General features: G+C 42.9%; 1 protein-coding gene across 1 annotated transcript in view; it reads right to left on the reverse strand.

Annotated features, from left to right (window-relative positions):
- Positions 1-1,770: 1,770 nt before the first annotated feature.
- Positions 1,771-26,091, reverse strand: part of COLEC10 (collectin subfamily member 10) — a 36,065-nt gene continuing 11,744 nt past the window's right edge. The window contains exons 2-6 of the mRNA XM_074850433.1: positions 25,695-25,766; positions 24,147-24,218; positions 22,105-22,158; positions 20,791-20,886; positions 1,771-19,304 (exon numbers count right to left, since the gene is read on the reverse strand). Coding sequence (XP_074706534.1) covers positions 18,913-19,304; positions 20,791-20,886; positions 22,105-22,158; positions 24,147-24,218; positions 25,695-25,766 — 686 coding nt within the window. The 3' untranslated portion in view covers positions 1,771-18,912. The remainder of the gene's footprint in view (positions 19,305-20,790; positions 20,887-22,104; positions 22,159-24,146; positions 24,219-25,694; positions 25,767-26,091) is intronic.

The following is a 26,091-nucleotide window of genomic DNA, read 5'->3' on the forward strand; positions in this document are numbered from 1 at the left end:
GAGCGCGGTGGGGACGGCCGAACGGCGGCCAGGTGGGCGAGGAGGAGGCGGCGAAGGAGGGAGCAGGTGCGGGCGAGCCTGTGCGCGCCGCCCCGGCCGCCTCCCTCCTGCCCGCCCCACGCCGGGCCCGCCCCGCCGCCGCGCCCGGGCCGGGCAGGGGCGGCCGCCCCTGGGGTGCCGTGGGCCGGACCTGCCCCGCTTCACCACGCCCGGCCGGGTCCCAGGGCTGCCCTGGACGGCGGCGCTGCGGGCGGGCAGGGGCAGTTTCTGGCGGCCGAGCGCCGTGGCCGGCGGTGGGGAGGGTAGGAGGGCGCTGCGGCCCGACCCGGGCCTCCCGGCTCCCCCGAGGAGCCGTGCCCGGTCCGGCCGGTGGCCTTCGGCTGCCCCGGGAGCGCTGTCAGTGTGGGCAGTGGAGCGCAGCACTCCGCATTCGCAAGTCCTGAGTCAGATGCAGGCAGACTTAGGGCGTTATTTCCCAATGCCGATGTGCAAAAGGTTGTTATTTACCTTCTGATTACAGATATTTGAGGCTTAAAATTAGGAGGTTGCACCTTTGTTTTTAAGGAACCTGCTAGTTTACCCATTCAAAATACCAAAAACCATTTTGTACGTATCTTGTGTTTGATCTGACCCAACTGTGTTACAACTACTTAAAAGTAATAGAAAATGTTCGATGTAAATGTTTTGAGTAGGTGAGGTCTAGAAAGGTACATGTTCATCAGACCACTTACAATGCATTTTCTCATGCTTCTTTGTATAAATGTCTTCCCCAGATGAAGGATGTGGCATCATCCAGCATTTTTGTTATTTCTCCTTGTGTGGCTGAGGATGGGGTATCCTGTTGCCAGGATGACTAAGCACTGTTTCACCCAGTGTTATCCCATGTAGTGTTTCTGGATGTTTATCCTCAACATACACAGCTGCGATTTTAAAGATTACATTTTAAGAAGGTTTCATGCAAGTGTGTGCAGCTGCTCTGGAGGTTGAACCAGCTAGGGTGTTGTATTCCTTTATTTTTAGATGCGTGATGTTTCTTGCTTGTGCTTTTGTGGTGACAAGAAATGCTGCAGCCTGAGATGCCTGTCTTCATCCCAATCCAAGCTCTAGGTGGGGAGCAGTTGGTTCGTATAAATACAACTCACCTGGGCTTCCAGCATACCTAGTACATAAATAGGTTTGGGATGCTTCTGAAATGCAGTAATAGCCACTTAGCTTTGAAATCACGGCTTCTAAAGGAGGAAGAAGCAACAGTTTGTATTCTTTCTCGTGCTCTCTCCTTGTGCCTATGCCCCTTGTAGCTGGATGCCTCTTGCACTCTTAAGAAGTGGGAGATGTGGGATTGAATCCCCATTAGGCTAAGGAAGGCACTGAGCCCCTCTTTTCTGAGTGCTTTACCCCACTGGTTATCAGATGAGATAATATTCCTCCTCTAGACCTATTTTAAAAGTGAACCTTGTGTCCCATTCATTTATCTTCACGGAAGGGCTCCAGGCTCTGGAGGTGTATGCCTACAGGTCCTGATTTGGGTGCGTTTTGGAAGAGAATGGGATTCAGACGTGTGCCTAAGTGATTAGGTGTAGGTGGTTTGTTCTTGGGGTTGCATTCTGGAGACCGTATGTCCAACTAATTTCACAGTCTGGCCCTAAATCTATTGAGATTGCCCTGCAGAGGGAGAAATCTGAGTGGGTGGAAAACCAGGTTGATCAGTTTATGATTCGGAACAAGAAATGTGATTATCCTTATCTTATACAGAGGAAGTACAAATAACACTTGGTCATAAACATTTCCAGTTTTATTACCCAGCCATGCAATTAATCTGTGAACTCCAGCAGCACTGGATTTTACTGACGATTACATACCGTGTGCAGTCATTTTTCCTTGCCTGTAAATACCATTCATTTTAACCTACACATTCCCTTTAATACTGTTTTTCTTGAATTTTAGTAGGTTTTCATAATAAAGTCTAAATTTCATTGTTAGATACACATATGCACAATAGATTTATGGCAGTACATTTTCCTGAATCCTAATAATTTAAATGAAAGTAGCTGTTTAAATTATTTTTACTGTGTTTGGGCAGAATGGACTGCAATGTCATGTGGGATTCTTTATATACTGATTTATATAGTGTTTTAATCTTTAAAAATCTGGATTCTTTAAGAGATTAGTATCAGGATTGGATTTTTAAGTTTCCATGGCAAAAGCACGTGTTTGTGTTGGATTGCTTTTTAATAGCATTTTTATGTAACTAATTGCATCTTGGCATGTTACAGGGTAAACTAGTGATGCTGCTTCAAGTCCACCAAGAGTCAACAAGTAGACAGAAGTATATTGATTCACTGTACATAGGAAGGTCTGTCTATACAACCAGAAGGACTAAAAACCTCTCTTAAATAGCTGTTACATAAAGTCCAAACTCTTTCCCCTTCGTGTTCTTATGCTTATGGCAGCCTAACATAAAGTTGACATTGTCACAGAACTACAAAACCAGTTGCTGTAATTTTTAGATGATAAAAAATATTGATGATTTAAGTTCCAAGTATAGTGATGTAATATGTGCATATCTTTAATATATATAGAAATTAAAATACCTGGTTCTGAATGCTGTAATTCTCCCCTTCCCCTAAGTGTCCAGCCATTAGAAAAATGCATTAAATTATGGAAATCTGTAGTCGGCTATTAACCATCACATATAAACTTTAGGGATTAGAAGACATAAATTAATATTTTGAAAAAACATAGACATGCACAATGCTGGATATGAAAATTACTTATACAGCAGTCCTATATAGCAAGATTCAGACTATCTTTTGTGATATATGGCATGACACTTCTGGACGAGCTGAATATTTTTAAGGATACTAGAATAACAAGTGAAAGTAACATCAGTATAAGAATTTGTGGTCCTTAACACCTTATCTGAGTGTGTTATCAAAAGCACCTCTGGAAGGAAATGTAACTCTGCTAATCTCATGTCTCATGTTGCAGTGTGCACAAGGGTGGTCTGCCAAAATGGCCAAAGGGGTGGGCAGTCTAAAACCAATAAATGACAGTAACCCTATTCTAAACCCATGTGGCTCTGTTTACGCACAGGCAGATCTGCACAAACAGATCTCCCTAAGCCAGACTGGTGCTGAGCAAGGTTTTTCTGATGGTGTCAGGATCTGCTTCTTTCTTCCAGTTACTTTCTTGATCTGGAGAAAGTTGCCCCCAAAAGCCCTCTGTTTTCTTTCAGATTTGCAAAGCTGCTCTTTCTTAAGAAAGCACAGAGGTGCTCTTAGTCACAGAGTTACTGTCAAAAACAGAAAGCCCAAAGTTGATTGTATAAAACACAGACTGTTTTGTTTATGGATGAATTAATTTAACAAACTCCTGGAAATTGCATGCAGGATTCTGATCTCATACTGGTGCAAACTCAGGAGTCATTCCCCTTTAGCCAGTGAAATTCAATAGGCATAAAACTGATTTGCATAAGATGAATGATAAGAAAATCCTTTAGCATCATTAGTTTACTCAGTGGTAACAAAACTTCAGTGTCATGCTCACCATGTCGAGATTTCTTGGGAGGCACTGTGGCAGTTTTTAGTTTAAACAGTCAGGGCCCAGCTTTTGATTTCATGCTGCCCCTTTTTGCATTGTCAGACTAAGGGAAAAATAACTGTTGAAATCACTCTCTTCATCCACTTAAACTGAGCTTGGGATGCCTGCCGGAAAGAGGAGATGAAGATAAATGTGCCACCTGTTTGGTCCACGAGTCCCAGGGGTGGCTGGTTACCAAATCAGTCCCCAGAGTAGCTTACAGCGGTCTCAGAGCTGCTCTAAGGATTAATTTCTGGCTGGCGTGAGGCTGCGGTGGTACTCTGGATATGGCCTCTTCCCACAGAAGTGTCCTCTGTGCACAGAACTGTGAGAGGAAAGGCATTGACCTGGCTAGTTTGGCTCTTCATGGTCCCAGGATGCCTTTTAAAGCAGGGAATCCTTAGCTGGCTGGTTAAGGGAGTTTGAGGGTCCTTTCACACAGGTACCACACAGCTGAGAGGCTGACGTTAAGCCAGAGACCCTCCTTGGTGCAGCAGGCTGGTGCTACTGAGAACAGAATGAGGTCTCTTGACTTGTTCCGATGACATCGTTTCCATGTTCCTAAGGATGCCAACTCTTTATTTGTTTGACTAGGTGGCACTCCAGTTCTCTAGCAGGATAGTATAACGTGCAGTCAAAGGGCCAGTTCTCCTTTCATTCACACTGAGAAATTCCTCTTAGATGTGTGAGGGTGCAGCAAAGGTAAAAATGCAAAATCTCATCATAGCAGTGAGGAGGATCCTGAACTCACATGGTGCAGGAGGCTGGGTGGGTAGAGTGGGACATGACAGAGCACAGCAAAGTTACCAAGCAGGAGAATGTTGCAAGAAGTCAATGTGCTGCTCTTGGCATAGGTGAGCCAGCAGGAAAAATGGGTTGCATGGATCATCCCCAGCAGGGAATGAGAAAGTCTTGGAGGTACAAACTGAAGCATAACATTCTTGTAGATGATGGATGAGTAAATGGCACTGGTTGTTTAAGACAATTGCCCAGGGAAAGCGGTACACAGACTGCACAGCAGTAATACCTAATGTTTCTTCTTGCCTGTCCGTCTCCTGCTGCATGGTGTAAAAGAGGAACAGTTCAGCTGGTTGCAGAAGAACCCTAATTCAGCATCATGAGCAGCAGGATGTGCTGAGTGCTGCCGATGCAGGACGCAGCACAGCACTGTGCCATTAGTACTGCTGGTAGCATGGGGCTCTTCTCACTTTGTCATCATTCAAGGCTTGACATACTAATCTTTAATCATAATGTGTTGGCCTCCGATCTTATCTCTCGTTGGTCAAGAGTATGTATCTATTGTTTTGATGAACTATCAGTGCTGACAGGGAGTCACTTTTTTTCCTCAGTTGCAGTTTGTTTGCTTTTTGGTGACTGTTTGTCTTATTGAGCAAATTCCTGGCTAAAAATCCAATAGAAGGCAAAGGATAATTAAGCAAAAGGCAATGGTGGCTTCATTTTGTGATGAATGAATTCAGGAAGGAGAAGCAGGCAGACATATTAAAATATGCTTGTATAAAAAAGCTCTGTAATGTTTTGAAAAAGCATAAAAACACTGCTGTAAAAGCAGTGAGCCTGTAGATTTCAAAGCACTCTGGGTTTATTCAGTTGTAAATAAAATGGTTTTATCTTAGTGTTAGAGTAACACATAATTAGGCCTTATCTGATCACTCTTGGTAGGATGGTAAAGAGCTATTTGAATGTAAATGCAGGCATCCTTAAGTGAATCATATGTAACCTCTATATTTGTAATTAGTTTCACTTTGCAGGGTCTTATTCTACTGGTATCTGTTGCTACTTAAAGTAACTACTGGAGTTACAACGTTGAGAGGGAGCTCTTCAACAACTGAATCACTAGCAGACCTGTAATCCTTTTACTGACTATACTTCATCTCAAAACTGTCTTTGACCCCAGCCTCCAAGAATCCTATGCCTCTGGTGTTTATGAACTTAATTGTGGTAGCTCAAGCTGCACATAAGCCAGTGTAACTGAGCTGCTGCCAAATGAAGTGATCCTGTTCCCCTGGCCCTGGTTTCCCTCTGCCTCCTTTGCATCAAAGCAAGTGAAAGTGAGGGTACAGAGTGGGTCAGACCAAGGCAAAACTGCTCCTTTTTTCTCTGTGATTAAGTTTGTGCTGAAATTAATTAATTTTCAGTACTAGCAGATCAGTTTAAAATAAACACAAACTTATGAGCCAGATACACTGCCATGTTTTATCTTCTTTATGGAATGTACAGTACATGGATGTTGTTTCTCTTTTAAGATGATACATGGAAAGCCATTATTATGATTTTTTCTTTTAGATAAGAAATGCTGATGCAGCCTCTAGAAGCCTTCACATGGTCTGAGCCATGCTTCTGCACCTCTAGGCACTGTGTGCTGCTGTGACCAAACTAAGAGAAAAATCTGATCATCACAGTGCTATGTTTGTACTGAAAGAATATTGATTTCATTACGAAATTCAAATTGTTCATAAAGAGGTGTTTGAATGGTCTTATGTATAGGTGATTTTAGGGAAATTAGTATCTGGAGTGTATTTTCTTGAGTGAAGTTTACAGTGTTTCACATCCTGGAGGACTCCAAGGGTCTCAGGTCACAATATATCAGCATTTGTATCGTTTTTTGTTACTTACATGCTTATACTTACATACAAATATATGTTGTGTAACCTTGAACTTTAGATTATGAGCCACCTGACCTCTGCAATGATAAACTCCCATAGGGCACTCAGGTCTTTGCAGGAACTGGATGCCCCTTGCAGAACACAAACCCTATTTCTAATGCACAATTTTCTGATGTCAGATTGAGAAATGCTGCCTGCTGATGTGCTTACATCCTCTGAAAACCAGCCCTGATACTGATGGCAAGTTCCAAATTAGTGACTGACTGATTCACCAAGTGCTGAAGCAACATCAGAAGTTAGTATTGCACATAAGAACAATATCTTTATTTCAAAAGACCATGAGTTTGGGAAAAATCTGTGGTTACTTTCACCTGCATAAGGGATTCCCGTTCTGGGGAAGAGGCTGGAAGAATCTCAGATGCAAATGCAATGAACTGACAAAGTATTTATAATCAGGGAATTACTGTGAATCTGTTTCTTCAGGCCTATTTCAAATACTCAATTCCTACTAAACCCAGCCTCTGGTTCTTTCACAATGTTTTGGTAAGTTTAAGCATTTGATCAAGTAGGTTTTAATTCATAGGAAAGCAAATAGGTTTGAGGTTTTTTTCCTTTCTTTCATAAATCCTAAACCAGTTAAACTGCATTCCTGTTAGCCTGGCATCCTTTGTGAAGAAATAAGTATTACGCACAGTATGTATGCAATTTCTGGATAGAAAACAATCTGTGGTTCTAATAGCATCCTTTAACTTACAAATCATTAATGAAGGCGAAGTGGTTTGCACTGTCCTTGCACCAAGACACAGTCTGCTAAGATGTGGCTTAGACTATGAAAAGTTAAACATCAGCTATCTCACTTTCCTTTCATGATTTTCAATGTGACCACTGAATTTACTCAAAAAGATAATGTTAATGAATATTTTAATTCACTCACAGCTGCTAAGTTTCTTGTCTTCATTAGTGTCTGAATTACTTTGTGCTTTGTTTCCTGACATCTTTCCAATTCTTGTACATGCTCCTCTTATGTAGTGAGTGTTTTCATTCTCTACAATAAATAACTCCTCACAGTGGGCTTGCACATTGTTCTCAGAGATGCTGGTTGAGGGAAGGGAAAGGGATGATGAATTAGCTACCAGAAAAATTTTGGAGTTTATTTACAAGGCAGTAATTAAAAAATAAAACCAAATGAACTTAAAACAGCAGGCTCCCTTTAAACAAAACTATTCTTCTACTCTGGAATCTGATTTGGGATGGGACCTTATGTTCACATATCATTTTGAGCATTTACAGTCTGTAGCAGTGCATTTCAAACACTTGCCTTGACATTTTCTGCCTACCAGTAATTTTGTGGAGCTATTTAAGTAGCTTAAATTTTAATCCACAGGTGCTTGGAAGCAGGATGAATCAGTGGTCAAAAAACACAGCTCATTAATTCTACATAATAGCAAAAGAATAAACAGGTGAGTATTCTGTGCATTATTTTACTAATAGGATCCTCTAATTGCTGTGTAGTTAGAGTTTATAGGGTACTTTGAAGATGTAATTTGTTGTACAGAACTAATGTTGTGTTCATACACTTCTACATCTAGCTATACTTGGAAAGACTTAACATCACATGAAGTCCTTTTGGGTTTCTGGTGCACAGTGAAAGAAACCAGGGTGGATTCAGCTGACCAAGTGCCTATGTGTATCTCTGAGCTACCTGGGTACAACCCCCACTACAAACAGGAAAGAAATAGCCACATTTGAGTTACAATTTTTTTCGTATTAAAGCAGATATCTGAAAATAGATCATATGAATTTTTTGTGTCTGCTTCTTGGCTGCAAAGGAAGTTTACTGTGGCTGGGCCTGATACGGACATCTACTTTGCTGATAACTAAAGTTAGGTGAGAGAAATCCCTGGACCAGACTAGTTCAGTGTTTTCGGCAGTGATTTGGAAGTAAATATAAGGGCTGCTTAAAATGAGTCAAATAAAAGCCTGGGCTGGTTGACTGAAGGGACTGACTCAACGTAACTTGAAGAGACTGTGTATGCCATATACATTCGTACTTGGTTTCAAGCATGTTTGACATAATCAATGACAAATGTTGTTGCACTCTTTTTCTTTGCCCTCCCAAGTCTGTGTTTTTCTTTCTGTCAAAACCTAGCAGAATAAGGTCCTAGAGCAAATCTATCCAGACTTGAAGCTATATCAGCCCTCCCTAGCTTCCTTCCAGAGACTTGTGAGCTTCTCAGCCTCTTGTGCCAGTCAATAGTGCAAGTGGTATCTCTGAAGCTGAGTCACAGTCTCATGTGTTCTGTGGTAAGGTAAACACAAAGCAAATATAAGACCATCATTCCTTCTTGATCTATGACAGACACAAAGCTCTCTCCAGCTTCCCCCACACTAAACTGATTGTCTCTGCCGAGAGTCCTTCCAGCCCCACAGAAGCAGTTGTTCAGGTGATCAGTGGAATCCACATCTACCCACATTTTGGGTGCCCAATACTGAATGGCACACTTTACCTCGAACCTAAACCACCTCTCTCCTTCCAGGGACATCTTTGCATGTCCCAGTCTGGCTCTTTTCTAGAAGAAGAAACCTTCTCTAGAAGAAGAAGAAACCTTATTTTCAGGGTTTTGCTAACCTTACTAGCAAAAAAACCACCCCACTTTCTCAGTGTGATTGTGTTGTGTTCCTACGAGGCTTTCTCCAGCTCCTTCTCCCAGAATTGGTCTTCTGGATGGACCAATGCAGGGCTCTGTTTCTGAGTGGCTCTCTTCAACCTTTTCCAGATCTCCTCCACTTCCCATTTTTTGCTGACCATACAAGCAGCGGCCCTCATTTCCAGCTTTTCTGGTAAGCCTCACCTCCATTGGAACAGGATCTGGCTAATACCCTTCCCCTTCATCATGCGCAGAGAAAATTGCCTGTCTGCAACGATCAAAAGGGGATGGATATAGAGATGGATGATAGCATATGCAGTTGTTACATCTCCGAGATATGAATCAGATCTTTGTGTGCTGGGAGGAACCACGGCCTGAATCCTCAGAAGGTAATGAGTTATATGTAATTAAAACAACTGGGGAGGATAAGCAAGGATACCTATCTTTATTCCATAACCTTCCCTCCTCTGCTTCCCAGACTCTCATGGATATTTGGATAGTTTTGATGTAGAGTTCTTCTATTGTTGTTGTTGTTATTATTAGTAGTAGTAATATTTTATTTTCTCTTTTACGAGAGTCTTTTAGTGGCATGGCATTCATGGTCACCACCATCTGTCACACACTCTCCTGTTCAAGGGGAAAACAGTGCAGTGCTGTCATATACATTCCTTGCTTAAACTTTAATGAGTCCGCTGGTATGTGCCTAAACTGGAAAATGTTCATATCTGAGAAAGTAGGAGTGGAAAAAGTGTGCCTTTCACAAGGAAAGGCTTGTAATTGTCCTTGGTTTTGAAGAAAATGTATTTCTGCTTTTCCACGTCCTGAGAAAGCTCTCTTTTGCATATGTGAACTTGCAGAAAGCTCTGGGATTCCTGAGCTATTGAATTGAGATTTCTTCTTGGATCTACTGACCACCTTTTAGATTTCCTCTGACAAGTTTTAAAGCATTTTCAAGACCTAGAAACTGGCTCACAGTGGGAGATAAATTCCTCAGTTCACATGTTAAGCATCCGCCAACTCTGTATTTACATTTTTCTGCACAGTTTTACTTAATCTTCTACTGACTGATCATCATTGTTGCTCCTTCCACCCTCCACATGGTAGAGTGCCTCACGTGCTCAGGGAATGTTGTGGGGCAACTAATATAAAGACTTCTATTATATGAAGTTGGGAAAATTAGCATTTCTTGCTAGACAATTCACTGCTGAGAAGTTAGTAAGATAGCAAGGGCTTGAAACATCTAATAAGGGGAAAAAATGAATGGGGAATTCATGACTGAAATCTGTTTCCAAAAAGACGTTACTTATATTTGTTGTACTCTTAAGTATTGAACTATGTTTGCAACAATAAGACCAAAGTAATAATTGGCATCTGGCTACTTCTAAAAAGTTATGCCTTTTTTGTAAAATACTTAAGCAAAGACAAATGCAACAAAAGGGAAGATATGTATAATGAAATTGCATTGTATGAGAAGGTCATGGCTCTGCAGATGCTCCCATGCTGCACTGCATCATACCAGTGAGGAGCTATAGCCCCTTTACTGCCCCAACGTCTGTAGATCTGCACTTGATTAGACACAGGACTGCCATGGGATTTAAGCTTAGGTATAGCATTGAGGAGATTAAGGGTTTTAGGAATTCAGAACTCGGAAATGCCCATGATCACACACACTTTCCAGCCACAGAGAGTTTTGTGTACTTAGCAACTATGCTTTGGTGGGCTGCTACCACTGTCTGCAAAACAGGGCGATGCAAGTTCCTGGTCCCACCCACCTAATGAAAATGAAGTGAAACTTTTCCTCCCTGTGTTGAAACATCTGTATGGAGAAACCTTTCCAGGCCAGGAGCGGGTGGGGCCCAGGGGCTGCAGTTGGGTACGCTGCATGCAGCAGGTAGGGAGAAAATTCTACCATTTGCTGTTCTTCCTTACCACACAAACATAAAAGCAACCCAGATTAAGCTATTGCTTTGATCTTGCTCATTCTTTCTTACACATGTTGAGTAAGTTATTTATGACTTTAATAAATAAGAAAAAAAGAGAGGAAAAAATGAAATGACAGTTCATGGATTTTGTACCTGTGCAAACATATTCAAGCAAGACAATCTAGAGCAATGCTTTCCAAATAACCATAACCATACATGTGACACATTTACTATTTTTATCATCATACACAGTGTCAAATTACATCTCTTAATATCCGTTTCAGCCGGTTGAACTACAACTACAATGTACTATTTAAAACTGTATGTGAAACTAAATAGAGATGCCTGTATATACATATAATCGCAGAATCATAGAGTGGTTTGGGTTGGGAGGGACCTTAAAGATCATCTAGTTCCAACCCACCTTCCATGGGCAGAGACACCTTCCACTAGACCAGGTTGCCCCTGATCAAAGACCCGTCCAACCTGGCCTTGAACACTTCCAGGGAGGGAGCATCCACAACTTCTCTGGGCAACATGTTCCAGCATCTCACCACCCTTACATTAAAGAATTTCTTCCTTATATCTGATCTAAATCTACTCTCTTTCAGTTTAAAACCAACCTCTCATCCTATCCCGACACTCCCTGATAAAGAGTCCCTCCCCATCTTTCCTGTAGGCCCCCTTTAAAGTTCTTTAAGGCTGCTGTAACGTCTCCCTGGAGCCTTCTCTTCTTTAGGCTGAACAACCCCAACTCTCTCAGCCTGTCCTCGTAGAGGAGGTGCTCCAGCCCCCTGATCATCTTTGTGGCCTCCTCTGGACCCACTTGAGCAGATCCATGTCCTCCTTGTGTTGGGGGCCCCAGTGCTGGACACAGAACTGCGGGTGGGGTCTCACGAGAGCGAAGTAAAGGGGGAGAATCATGTCCCTCGACCTGCTGGCCACACTTCTCTTGATGCAGCCCAGGATATGGTTAGCTTTCTGGGTTGTGAGCGCACATTCCTGGCTCATAGTCAATTTTCCATCCACCGGTACTCCCAAGTCCTTCTCCACAGGGCTGCTCTCAATCCACTCATCGCCCAGCCTGTATTTGTGCTTGGGATTGCCTTGACCCATGTGCAGGACCTTGCACTTGGCCTGGTTGAACTTCATGAGGTTTGCACAAACCCACCTCTCCAGCCTGTCAAGGTCCCTCTGGATGGCACATCCCTTCCCTCTAGCGAGTCGATGCACCACACAGCTTGGCATCGTCAGCAAACTTGCTGAGGGTGCACTCAATCCCACTGTCCGTGTCACCAGCAAAGATGTTAAACAGCACTGGCCCCAACACCGACCCCTGAGGAACGCCACTGGTCACCCCCCTCCACTTGGACATGGAGCCGTTGACCGCAACTCTTGGAGGGTCACCATCCAGCCAATTCCTTATCCACCGAGTGGTTCATCCATCAAATCCATGTCTCTCCAATTTAGAGACAAGGATGTCGTGCAGGACAGTGTCAGATGCTTTGCACAAGTCCAGGTCGATGACGTCAGTTGCTCTTCCCTTATCTACCGGCACTGTAACCCAGTCATAGAAGGCCACCAGATTTGTCAGGCATGATTTGCCCTTAGTGATGCCATGTTGTCTGTCACCAATCACCTCCTTATTTTCTGTGTGCCCTAGCAGAGCTTCCAGGAGCATCCGCTCCATGATCTTGCCAGGCGCAGAGGTGAGACTGACTGGCCTGTATTTCCCTGGATCTTCTTTTTTTTCCCTTTTTAAAAATGGGGGTTACATTTCCTCTTTTACAGTCAGCGGGAACTTCACTGGACTGCCACAACTTCTCAAATATGATGGGATAGTGGCTTAGCCACTTCATCCACCAATTCCCTCAGGACCTGTGGATGCATCTCATCAGGTCCCACAGACTTAGGCACCTTCAGGTTCCTTAGATGGTCTCGAACCTGATCTTCTCCTACGGTAGGTGGTTCTTCATTCTCCCAGTCCCCACCTTTGCCTTCTGTGTAGTGTGGCTGGAGCACTTGCTGGTGAAGACTGAGGCAAAAAAGTTGTTGACCTCAGCCTTCTCTATATCCTTGGTAACCAGGTGTCCCATTTCCTCCCAGAGAGGGCCCACATTTTCCCTAGTCTTCCTTTTATCACCGACGTACCTATAGAAACTTTTCTTGTTGCCCTTGATATCCCTGGCCATGTTTAATTCTATCAGGGCTTTGGCCTTCCTCACCTGATCCCTGGATGCTTGGACAGTTTCTCTGTTACTCCCAAGCTACCTGTCCTTGCTTCCACCCTCTGTAGGCTTCCTTTTTATGTTTGAGCTTATCCAGGTGCTCCTTGTTCATCCATGCAGGCCTCCTGGTGTTTTTGCCTGACTTCCTCTTTGTCAGGATGCATCACTCCTGAGCTTGGAGGAGGTGATCCTTGAATATTAACTAACTTTCTTGGGCCCCTCTTCCCTCCATGGCTTTATCCCATGCTACTCTGCCAAGCAGATCCCTGTAGAGGCCATTGTCTGCTCTCCTGAAGTCCAGGGTAGTGAGTTTTGTGTGTGCCCTTCTCACTGCCCTAAGGATCTTGAACTCCACCATTTCATGGTCACTGCAGCCAAGGCTGCCCTTGAGCTTCACCAGCCCCTCCTTGTTGGTGAGAACAAGGTCCAGGATAGCACCTCTCCTTGTTGTCTCCTCTATGACTTGGAGAAGGCATTTATCATCAGTGCATTCCAGGAACCTCCTGTATTGCTTATGCCCTGCTGTGTTGTCCCTCCAACAGATGTTCTTGTGGCTGTGGTCAAGAATGTGGCATTCCACTGTTCTAGGTGCTATTTTTTTTTTTTTTAAGTGATTGAACGTTTTAAAGGCAGTGAAAGAAGCGGATCTGCTTAATGTCTATGTGAGCTTGTTTGAAAGTTTGAGGAAAAGATATTCTTAATGGGATATATTGATTCTGTGATCATTTTCATTAGATACAGTTTTAAAAACATTGGCTTTACCATGGTTATCCGCATCTTATGTGCATTCTGGACCTGGGGAGAGCAGGAGTTAATGCTTGCACTGAGTGAGATGAGTCTTCAGAATATAAATCATAAAACTGTGGCTCCCCAAGAGCAGGAAGAACACTGTAGTACTCCTGCTATGAAGTAGCAAGATCTTAGGCAGCTGTCTTGTGTTCACTATACATCTACAAGCAGATATACTAGTAGACTGGTGTGGCTAAATGGGTAGCTTGGTGGAGATCCAATGCAAAAAGGCAGTATAGAGGAGATGGTAGCAGGGACAGGCTACAGCAGAAGAATTTAGAAACATTGCCTGAGTGTGTAGAGGTAGCCTCAGGAAATCCAAAGCTTAAATGCAGTTGAGACTGGGAAGCATAAGAAGACTGTGCAAGGAAAATGTGGGACTGTTGCTGAATGGAGGAGGTGATGGAGTGACAGCAGACACACGTGAAGCTGAGATATTCAGTGGTTTCTTTGCCTTTTTTACCAACAAGCTATCAAATTCCTCTGTGCTTAGGGCAAGGGTTCAAAGATATCTATCAGCAGTAGCTGAGGGTTGAGCCAGGGATTACTTGAGAGAGTTTGACTGCAAAGCTCCATGGGACCAGACAGAGCATATCAAAGGTGCTGAGAGAAGTGGTTGATGTCTCTGCAAGGGCACTCTACCACCTTTGAAAGGTTGTGGAGATCATGGAAGGTTCCTAATGACTGGAAATAGGTGAATGTTGCAGCCTGCAAAAAGGCCAAAAAGACAATCTAGAGAACTATAAGCTGATCAGCATCACTTTGGTCCCCATGGAACTTAATGGCGCAAGTCTTCTTGGAGCACGTTTCTGGGCATATGAAGGAGGAAAAGCTGATTGGGAATGATTAACATGTATCTACCATGGGTAGATCATGCCTGACCAGCCTGATTGTGTTCTATGATAAAATGATTGGATTTGTGGATGAGGGGAGAGCAATGGATGTCACTTATCTCAACTTTAGCAAGGCTTTTGACACTATCTCCAATAACATTCTTGCATCTAAGTTAGGATGTTATGGTCTGGATGGGTGGACAACCAGATGGGTAAGAATTGGTTGGACTGGCCTCAGAGGAGAGTGGTTAATGAGTTGTACTCTACCCAGAGGACAAATAAAGTGCTACAGATGTCTATATACTGGGACTGTCCAGTTTATCATCTTTATCAATTACCTGGAGGAGGTGATGAAGTTCACTTTCATCAGGTTTGCAGATGACACCAAATTGGAGGGAACAGTGAATAATCTGACGGGCAGGGCTGCCATACAGAGGGACAGAGGCAGGCTGGAGGAATAGGCCAACAGGAATCTCATGAAATTCAGCAAGGACAAGTGCAGCATTTCCTTCATCTGGGAATACCAAGTCCTTGCACTGATACAGGCTGGGGCTGACTGGCTTTACTGTGAAGGCCCTGGGGAGTCCTGGCAGACAGCACACTGCCTGTGCATCGGAGTGTGCCCTGGCAGCAAAGAAGGCTAACATCCTGACTGTGCTATAGGGAGCAAAGCCAGGAGTTTGAGGGAAGGGATTATCTTCCCACCCAGCACCTGTTAGACCACAGTTAGACACTGTGTCCTTTTGGGCCCCCCAGTACAGGAAAGGCATTGAAAAATTGGAACCAAGTTCAGCTGAGGGCCCCCAAGATGGTTGAAGCTGGAGCCGTGTGAGGGGGAGCTAAGAGAACTTGATTTGTTCAGCCTGGAGAAGAGGTGGCTTCATAGCCTCCTGCCAAGACCTACCTCCTGCCTCATAGCAGCCTGCCAGGACCTACTAGGGGGTCTTCAAAGAAGACAAAGCCAGGCTCTTCACAGTAGTGATAAGTGGGTGGGCAAGAAACAGCAGGCATAAACTGAAACAAGAAAGGTTCAGACTGAGAATAATGAAAAGAAAAACATGGAAAAAACATAGTATTGGGATTGGGTAAAACGGTTTAGGTGCTGAGCTCTAACAGACCATAAATCCTGAATAGTCAGACACCACTTCCTGTGCTGCTGGCTCCATCCACTTCATGTAGAAACCTACGGTACTTTACCCACCACAGTGAGTTTCCTTTGGCTAGCAGTGAAACTTGTGATATAGCCCAAATTCTTAATTATAACAAGAATATTTTTTCTGCAAAACACAGCTATAGTATTTGAGTTAGTGCAGGCTCAAGCTTGTGTCTGCATGGCATGATACAGAGCTGTATGGACCTACCTGCCAGGTTTCCTGTGTGGGATAGCCTTTTTTATTTGGCTTGGCCTATGAGTTAGGCTTCTTGGCAAAATTTATTAACTGGGACCTAGTGCTGCAGGAATGGGTTGCATAGGCACCTGATCATACTTATGCCTGGCTAGCTTGAACATCTGTGGTGTGCTCCTCTACTGTCCCTCTTCTGTAGTTAGCAAAGTAACAGCCACCCCAGGTCTACTTGTTTCAACTACTATAGCCTTGCCCAGTGTTAGAAAGGATGAAGCTGGTGTGGTAGGAGAGGAGGAGGATGGAGGAATTGGGCTGTTCCAGCCTTTCCACTGCAGAAACCAACACAAGTTCCTCACTCACTTCCCTCATCCATGCAGCCAGAGACTGCAACAGTCATTCCTTCCTGTACACGGAGCATGCTTCAGGATTACTCGTAACTCAGTCTTCTAAAAAAGACCAGAGTTTCAATTTAGACATGTATTCCCTGATTTTGTACGTGAAGGAGAGTGCTTGGTTGAATCTCAGGCAGAGCTTGATCCTGCAGCAAAGTATTGCTCCTCTTTCACCTTCTCCCAGCTCTGAGTTTCCTCCTAAAGAACAGGCAAATGACCTGTCCATGATGTTTGTAGCATTAAGGACACCTCTGGATTTTGTCAGCCAGGGGGTCTCAGAATTTGAACTCTCGGTCTGGCAAGCATGTTTTGGTGACTTTTTGGGTCAGAAGTTAAGATGAGGTGTGGAGAGGGTATCATTGTGATTATGATTACCCACAGGGATGTTACTGTGCCTCTTCTGCACTGACCTGCTGTGAGTGAGGCTAGCAGACCTGGGCTTGAACTTCTAAAAGGCATTACTTTTCCTCAGGAAGCTTTGCCTTGAATTAGTCATTAATTCTTTATCGTTACCCATTAATGATTCTAAAACCAAATCATTTAGCTTAATAAATTTATTACTATTGATCCTAAAAAGTGTAATTCTGCTTAATTTTGGGGAATATCAATTCCCAGGAAGGGAACAATTCAGGATGAGTTATGTTGTGCTAAGTGAACCTGTTTGCCCAAATACTCTCATAGCATAGTAGTGGAGCAATGAAAAGAAATGTGGTCCCACCCCTTCATTCATGGGTCCGAATCGTTCCCTGGAGGGTGTGTAGCACACAGATAATTTACTGCTGGTAACAACAGGTGGTTTACTGGAGGAACAAGTAGCAGAGAAACTGGATTGCAAGAGTGCTCTGAGTCACAGAGTCTCCTGAGATGCTCCTGCGTTGGTCATTGCTCAGAGATGAGCTTGGAGTCAAACTAAACAACAAGCTAAATGGTTTGGAGGATTTTCCTGTTGAGGGTGAGGTTGAGGAAGTATGACTGTTGTCTAGTTGCCTTTGCAGTGCTGTACACAGCAGTAGAAGGGAGACTTGGAGCTGACCCTCTACATTACTGGCTGATGGCATGTCTAGCTATTTGTATACTTAGAGGAAGACTACGTGCAACCAGTGCTCAGTGACCTGCAGGATACATTGCTGCACTGTGCCTAGTGTCTAGCATTCTCCTTAGCCTCAAGATAGCATTCCTTCATTTTTAGTGTCAAGTGGGAAAGAAAATCTATAGACCTTCATTGCAGGGGCCCTGGGGTTTCCCTTGACATCTCCTGCTCTAAGGTGAACCATGGCTAAGAGCAGGCTCACTTCTGAAGGCAAAAGCGTTGCTGTGTCTGAAGAAAAGAGCTGCTTCAGTATTATATGAAAATGTGATCCATTGTGGACATACTGACATGGAGATCTGAGTAGCCGGGCACTGACAGCAAAACCTTCACACTTACTGCTCATCATTTGTGGAGAGGCCTGCTGAAGTGCATGAGTGCATGAAGTGCTTGAAGTGCATGAAGTGCGCTCAACCACACCTGAATCTGGGTTCTTGGGGGATAAAGCCTGTTCTATAGCTGCTTCCTGTGTGGCAAAGGCTCAGGTGATTTTAGCATTAAACATCAAACGTCACTGACTACGGAATTAGGGAGTTGTTATGTTCCTAGAATGACTTGTTAAACCAGCAAGGCACACTGGTATGGCTGTTACTACATGTGCCTGTTACAGCCTACAGCAATGATGTTGCTTCCTTTGCTCTGTTCTCTTTGTGCTAGACTTTTCTGTTTTTCACAGGTTTTGGGGGACATCAGAGGCTACAACTGCTCCATCTATTCTCAGGTTGCCTACAAGCTGCGCAGGCTTGCATGCAGAAGTGTCATTGCTAAGCTAATTCCTCACACCTCAGACCAGCCTGATGGATGACAGAGTTGGAAGCAGAGGTAAGCAAGTCCTCCTCTGCATATCAGGCAATGTAATTGCACAGCCAAATAAAGGACAGTATAAAAACTCTGATATAAGTTTGAAGTTGGCCCTGCTTTCCATGGAAGATTCAACCAGATGACCTCCAGAGATCCCTTCCAACTTAAATTACTCTATGATTCTAACAAAAGAAGGATTTTTTCAAGAGAAACTGCAGGTCTGTTCTCCCAGCTCTGAGGTCACCAGGGAAATTACTGGGACTTCCAGTGCAGATCAAAGATGAGTAAAGATCACATGCTTTCCATTAGTGGACTTTGTGAAGCACATCAGTAATTAATATACCAGTGAGTTTACTTTTTCTGGCATCAGTGAAATCATACTCACACCTGCGTGCTCTAAATTTGCCCCTAAATTACACTTTGAAATGCCCACCCTAAATTGCACATAGAAATGAAATAAAAATTCACAACTGGCTGGATGCCCCCTGCAGACCTGTGCTGACTTTATGGTCACTGCCATCTTAACAGTAGTTACTCTTGCTTAGCCCAGTGAGGTGAAGGCTGGGTTGAGCCCTGTCCCTGGTTGTCTGCTCTCCCTACAGTGGATGAATGAGGAGGAGTTATTGTATGTACAGCAGGTGCCAGGCACATTCTGCAGCCCTGTTATTTCCTCTTCTTGAGGAATTCACAGACAAAGTAGATGGTGACTTGGCACTCGGAGTCATTCCACTCTCCCGTGCTGAGCATTTCCACACAGTCCTCGCGGCCAGCTGGGTCGTGGGGCTCCCCTTCCTTCCAGTTACTGTAGTTCTGCAGTGGGCTGTTGTCTGCATACACAAACTGTCCTTCTTTTTCCATGTCGTTCAGACCAATGAAGGCTCGGAAGAGGCCGCTGTTGGAGATGTAGTCAGCAATCAGGGCGTTGGTTGCCTCATCTTTTGGCATGGCCAGTGTTCCTCCTCTGTCCCTGCAGTGGATGAAGGCTTCTCTGTAATTCTTCTCTTCTTTCACGATGTAATAGAATTTCTCATCTGTCTCCCTGATACCTGCTATAACTTTAAAGGGCAAAAAAATTGCTTAATGGCATGACAACAGATATTGAAGGTGCTTCTGTTCCAATATGTCAATGAGATTATTTTTACATTAGAATTAATAAAAAGGAGAGAGGAAAAGTATTCCCACCACTGAATTTGTGATGAATGATGAGGACATGGTCAGAGACTGATGCTACTTATGGGACTGACAAGCACCTTGCACATGTTAGGACAAGAACTATTCAGTCCTGATTGGCATATGTCTCCTGTGACACTTAAGTTTCACTTCACAGATATCTAGTACTAATCAAATGAAGGCATGCTAAATGGTCAAATCGCAATGTCTAACTCTGGATCACCCCTGTCGCTTTGCATGTTTTTGAATACAAATTGTGAAAGGGTACCCTGGGATTGAAACACAGGGGTATAGATAGCTTTTCAGGCCCTTTCCATATAGAGGAAAATCAATGTGACTGCTAAGATAAAACATTTTAAATACAACCTGATATTCAGAGCTGCTGTAGCCACTAAGTGGCATTGACTAGGAAGAAAACTGTGTCTGCTTAGCAGCTTTAAAAGGCAAACTTCTCAACCAGCATATATCCTAGTGAATTAAGCAGTGCCAAGGAGCGTGCCTGGGCAGCTAGAAGTTGATTGTCCCTGCTGATGGATTGCTGGAATGGTCCTGAGCAGAGCTTTGGCCTGGGGCAACTAACACTCTCACAAACAATTCATGAGTTACCCTGGCACAGTTTAGGAGTTAGTAGAGGGATACTCCTTATAATATGGTATTCAGTTTGGTAGGATTTATAATACAGATGAATGCTGTTCTGTGCTGGTTGTCCTCAGTGCCAGAAAACAGTTTCAAACACATTTTACTGACACAGACCTAGTCCTAGAAGCAGTGGTGGAGCCTTCTCAAAATCTCTGCTATGCCAGGAAACGCACTTCCTTCCACTTCCTTCCTTTCAGTGGGGGCAGTTTGCACTGTCCACCTGACAGCACTGCCTGCAAACCTGGCTTCTTACAACCCATGTCTTTGAGTGTTGGTCCCTTGTTACAGGAAAATGATGCTTGCACTGCGGGGAGCACTAGAAGGTTTGCAGCCTTCCTGTGCAGCAGAAAGATCAAGAGGTTCCTGTTGCTTTTCCTGCTTCTCTGGAGCAGATTGGCACAAACTTTTTTCCTTTCATTGCCTGAGTGGCCGCTGATCCCGAGCAGACTGACAGTGCAGAGGTGGTTAGCAAGCCGTGCCTTCTGCTTTTCATGACTTTCTGTTGTGCTGTTGATAATTTCTGTATTGTTTATGCTTTTAGTCATCTGCTGCTTATATCCTTACAGGTGTAAGACTGTCACTTTTCTGTATGTTTTTGGAGTGCCTTGCACAGTGGGACCATCTCTCTGGGTCATCTATGGATGCTGCCATAGAGCAGCAATGGTAGAAGAACAGTAATGATAAATGTAATGAGAGACAAATAAATCATATCAAATACATAAGGATCCTTACCGTTCTTTACAAACTTGATGGACGTGTTAAGACGAGCAACATTGATATTCAGTTGCCCAACAACTCTGCGGTATCTTCCACAGTCACAGACCGTGCCTGATGCGATACAAAGGATAGAGGATTTATCTGTTTAGAAGCATTTGTGTGTGCACATGGAGAGTTGTCCATAGACCACTTCCAAACCTTCTGAAGACCTGGCGTCCACTTGTGGAGAGCCAGTCTCACCCTGCCCTGCTGGCCATATTTCTGTTGATTAAAGCGCTTAATATTTTGGCTCTGTACACTCCCTTGCTAACTGGCTTAAGAACCCCTACTTTTAAAAATGCAGATAGAAGAGTTTGCCATCTTCTTTCCACCCATATCTCACTATTGATTCCATCTAGCTGCAGAGATGTGGCTTGTCATGGTGATCACTACAGCGTTGCATCCGAATGCCAAAGGTCTGCCTTTGCATCTGTAAACAGCACAGGTTCTCCGGCCTCCTAATAGAAACAACAGCATCCATGAAATGGGAAGCTGCTGCTTTCTCAGTGAAGGAGTTTTGTGAGTATGCATAGAGGTAGGATTGGCAAAACTTTGGTAGAAGGACTACAGTAGTGAATTGCTGCATGCAGCTGTGGTACAGCAGCAATAGTTGATACCAGCTCGAATAATCAATAACTTTCAAGCACTGAAGTCTCAGTTGTATTTTTGCTGGTAAACTGAAATTTGGCTTGTTATAGCTTTTGTTTGTTCCTCTGTTATTCTCGGGAAGAAATTAAGTTGCTGATGGCTTCCCATTAAGAACCAAACCGGCATCGCATATGAAATCTCTTAAAAATAAACAGAACTGTACATTCAAGGTGGGAAAACATTTAAGGTTATTAGGACTGAGAAGAACTTTTTGGGTCATCAGATCCAAATTCTCCTCCTGTAAGCAAATGCATTGCATTCATTTGACAACAGATTATGCTCTATCTAAAATCACGTATTTTTTCATCCCCATGCTCCTATTAGGAAACTCTTAAGGGACTTCATTCCTTTAGCATTCAGAAATTTTCTTCTAGTTTCCAGTATAAATGTCCTGTCTATGTGTTAATTTTTATGATTGCCTATTAATTTAGGTAACTCTTCATTGTTTGTGTATGTTGGTATATTCATAGGCATTGGTTATGTCCCTACCCAAGCCTTCATTTTGCTTAACACAACTTTTTCAGTCCCTTTCTGTTCATCCATTCTCATGTTTTTCCATGGGCCTCAAAGTTTTATGAAGCTCCAGACAAATCAAAGATCCAGTAGACTTGACCATTCTGCAGAGAAAGATGCATAGCATACCTGCTTTTCCCTTTTTTCCAGAAACCCCCAATAAGCCTTTGGCTCCTTTGTCACCTGAATAAAGAGGAAATTATATTCTCAGATCTCAGACAGTGAACATGTTAGGGGAACGTATTTGAAAAACCTGTTTAATAATATATTAACGGTGTGCTTCTAATAGAAGGCCCTGAGGTACTCTATTGGCAGATGTGCCAAGTCAAACAAACCATGATTAATTCTGGTGTATGGAAATAAGGAGAACCCTTTAATAGCTAACTTACTGATAACACAGGCATCTTGTGTGCTGCTGGTTCCTGGTACCACTTACTTTAAATATAAACTGCAAAATGATTTTAAGAGGCTGAAAGCACTCAAGAAATTTGTGAGAGGTGAGACCTGGCTTCTCTCATTGCCTTGCAGGATAGAGCCCTTCCCTGGGTTCAGTAGCTCCATGATGGCATGAGGCACCAGATGAGGCTGATGCGCACTAAGCCACTGAATTCATGTCTGCAACAGATGATGTGTGCAGGCAGCAGTTAGCACCTGCATGAAGGAGGTCAGTAAGGAGCAGTGTTTCAGATATAGTTCATGGAAATGTGATTTAGTTTGATCCAACTGCTTTCCTCTTCTTCTGTAAATCATAAATATGATAGAAATACTTCTCCAAATACAAAGTGCTACTGTATAAGTAGCTTTAAAAAAATCTCAGCTGTAATTTGGATCAGGAACAACTGGACTTTATCTGAAATTCGTGTCAGCTCTTTTGTGAATTAAAACCTTCAGAGGTCAAAAAATACTAATGCTTGCTCTGCCTTGTTGATGGCCTTATTTTGATGTGGTTTTTCCTTTATACGCTTGTGGTTTTTTAAAGAAATTAGGAGTTGGCTCTCATTTTAATTCGCATTGCTTGACACTGCACACTTACAAGCTGAAATTTCACAGTTGCTTCATTAAGAACTTGTATGTTTAATGGTAGATTTAAACAGTGACTGAGTGACCTTTGCTTCTGCAAATAAAGAAAGAAAATGAGAAAAACTAGAAGGCGGCGATAAATTGTACATTCAGGTTGAGAGAAAACTTGATTTAAAGGCTAAGAGCATTGGCTTACTTACAGATAAAGATACACAATTTGTGGGATTCTTAAATTCTGGTCTCCTTTGGTGATTGAAGACATTTTAGGAGATAACTATCTGTGTTTTCAGTTGTCTAGGTGCTTCTGAAAATTGCTCCCTCAGGCCAAATTCTTTTGTTCTTCTCTGATACTGAGGCTGGCTAGAGGCCATCAAAGGCTTATTAAAAACATTAGTGTGAGAAGCTCCCCGGGGAGATTGTTCCACCCAGTCACCCACATGCCTGCGTTGATGCACTGGTTAGAGACCACAGAGTTCCCTTTGGGGATGGTGGAGTCCTGGCTCAGCTTTCAGGGCAGGTCTCCTTGTGGCAGAAGTAATATTCCATCTTAAGTAGCTCTTGAGGAATACTGGAAAGGAATGCCTAAGCCTCTTCTCAGATGACTAGATCATAATTTCATTACATTATTGTCCAGGTAGACTTGGAGTCTACCTTGATTTGCAAGTAGTTATCATCCCTGGTTATGTGAGTGTTTTCTTAAAACTCCTAAAATCCTTTCCTTACTGAGCTGTCCTGTGCCTTGCTTGCTCACATGTCCCACAGCAGTGCAGGTGACAAGGTGTGGCATCCTTAGCAGCAGCAGAACATTGACTTGGGCCTTTATCATTCAAAGCAGAGTCACAAATTTGGCTTTCTCTTTTAGAGCATTCGGAGGATTTACTTCACAAGGGCTGGATTTCTCTCTTTTGCCATCAAAGGGGATTGATTTCTTAACTCATAAAGCAAATTATTTTAGCCAAGTTGGATATACTGCACATGGGAAATAAAACAAGAATATCTCAGTTAGCTCTTGTCACCAATCTTTATGCATAACTTTATTTGGAGAGCATTGGTCACAGATGTTATTTGATATTACTCCATACCTGGAACTCTCACAAAACACATATTTACCTTGAGGGAAAAAACAAGAAAATTCCCAGACTAGAGCTTACCCTTTCCACCAATTGGACCAATTTTCCCAAGCATTCCCTGGTCACCAACATCACCCACAGGTCCTTTGTTTCCTAAGAGAAGAAATAAAGAGGAAAATAGTATAGATTTTTCTGTCTTTTCTTTCCCAACACACTAATTAGGTCTCTACTGCTGCTATTTTTCCTGAGCATGGCCTGTCCACATGTGTGGCAAAGCCAAAGCTGAGTGGAGCCCCAAGGATAGTTGGAGGAGGATAGTGCAGGTCTCTGCTACTGTAGGATACAACAGTAGGACATTGCAAGGCACCTTAGCAGAACTGCCTGCTCAAATGCCCAGAAACGTCATGTCTTCTCACAGAAAATACAAACTAGAACTACTAGTGAGTATTCAAATACTGATTTTGCTTCACAGCTAAACCAGGCTGACAGCAGGTTTTATTTGTTAGGGTTTTTTCCTCCACCCCAGACAAAAGTCTTTCCTTCTTCCTTGAGGTAAAGTCCAGCTTTTCAGGGAATCCTTCTCAAAGCAGGACTGCAAATAGGGAGCTACTAATTTTGCTGTATGTACTTTCCCAGCCCTCAGAGCACCAAGATAATGGATGCCTTTTTGATCGATTAATAGTTTCAGTTCTAAAATAGCTGGCTAATGGTGACAGCCCAATTTAGGGACTCTCAGTTTGCACACTGAATTTAACATTTCTAAGATGCTTCGTAAATGGTTGGTTACCTAATTCCCTTGTATCTTACCTGATGTTTTTAAGGTAAGAAGCAAAAAGTCATATGAATGCATTTAAAAATGAAAAAGTTTTTTTATTATAACAATAACAGTATGATTTTAAAGTTTCTGTAAAAGTAAAAACTTTCCTGATTAAACCACAGTCGAGGAAGAAAGACCATGGATATGTATTATCATTAAACTCTAATGATAAATTAAGCTTTTGAATTAGAGCATGCAGACAAGGCTGACACCATCACATCTGGTGCTTCTGGATGGTCTGCCCAGCTCACACTGTGGATATGGGATATGTTTAATAGAGCCAAGTCCTGAGACATCTGCGACTCCTTGTTCTCAGCTCAGATGCCGTTTGAGCAGAGGAACTTTGTTTCTCAGTGTATGCCTCCATTTGCTTTTCTGCAAAATAGGGACAGTGGAGACCAAATTTTGTTGTGCATCCTGATGGATTATTAGGAGCTAACTCTCAAAATTCAGTTTCGACTAAAGGATCATTTCACTAAGAGAACAGTAATGATTATATGTATGATCTTGGCCTTCTGTACCACACTCATGACAGCCACTTGGCAGAGCAGCAGTAAATGTACTGGTTTATTACATGACTTATTACATGACTCTTTAAATTTATTGCCATATACACTGTCTTACATATTGGTAGGAATTGCACCATGGTCTCTGAGTGTTGTTAGGTTCACTGATTAATGTTTGACAGGATTGTGAAATCCACTGGTGCAACAGGAATGAAAAGCATTAAACATCACTGATCATATGCACCAGTACAGTTGTGTATAATGATATTTATATACAAGTAATAGCCAACAAACTGTCACAAATACCTTTTGGTCCTTTTGGTCCAACCTTTCCTTGTTTGCCCACTTCTCCTCTATCTCCTTTTTCACCTTCATCCCCTTCCAAAAAAACAGAAAATAAAGCATCATGGTACATTTCTCTAAATGCAGTTAAGTGCAACTGTACATCCTCAGAAAGTAAAGTTCACAGATTTTTTTTCTACTAATTTCTCTTTATTTCACATTGAAGGCACAGTAGCCATGGAATAAATTTCCAGAGAAGAGCTGATGAATCTGACCATAATTAGGAAAAGCTAAAAACTTTCCCTTTTGGAGAGGCTATTCCAACATGAGAATAACACACCACCAATTTCTAGTCCTACCCTTTAAGCCCTGTTAGCTATAAAGCAGATAAATAAGCCAATCTTTCTCTGTTGGGAAACCT

This window comes from Strix aluco, chromosome 1 (genome assembly GCF_031877795.1).
Source record: "Strix aluco isolate bStrAlu1 chromosome 1, bStrAlu1.hap1, whole genome shotgun sequence".
Classification (NCBI taxonomy): domain Eukaryota; kingdom Metazoa; phylum Chordata; class Aves; order Strigiformes; family Strigidae; genus Strix; species Strix aluco.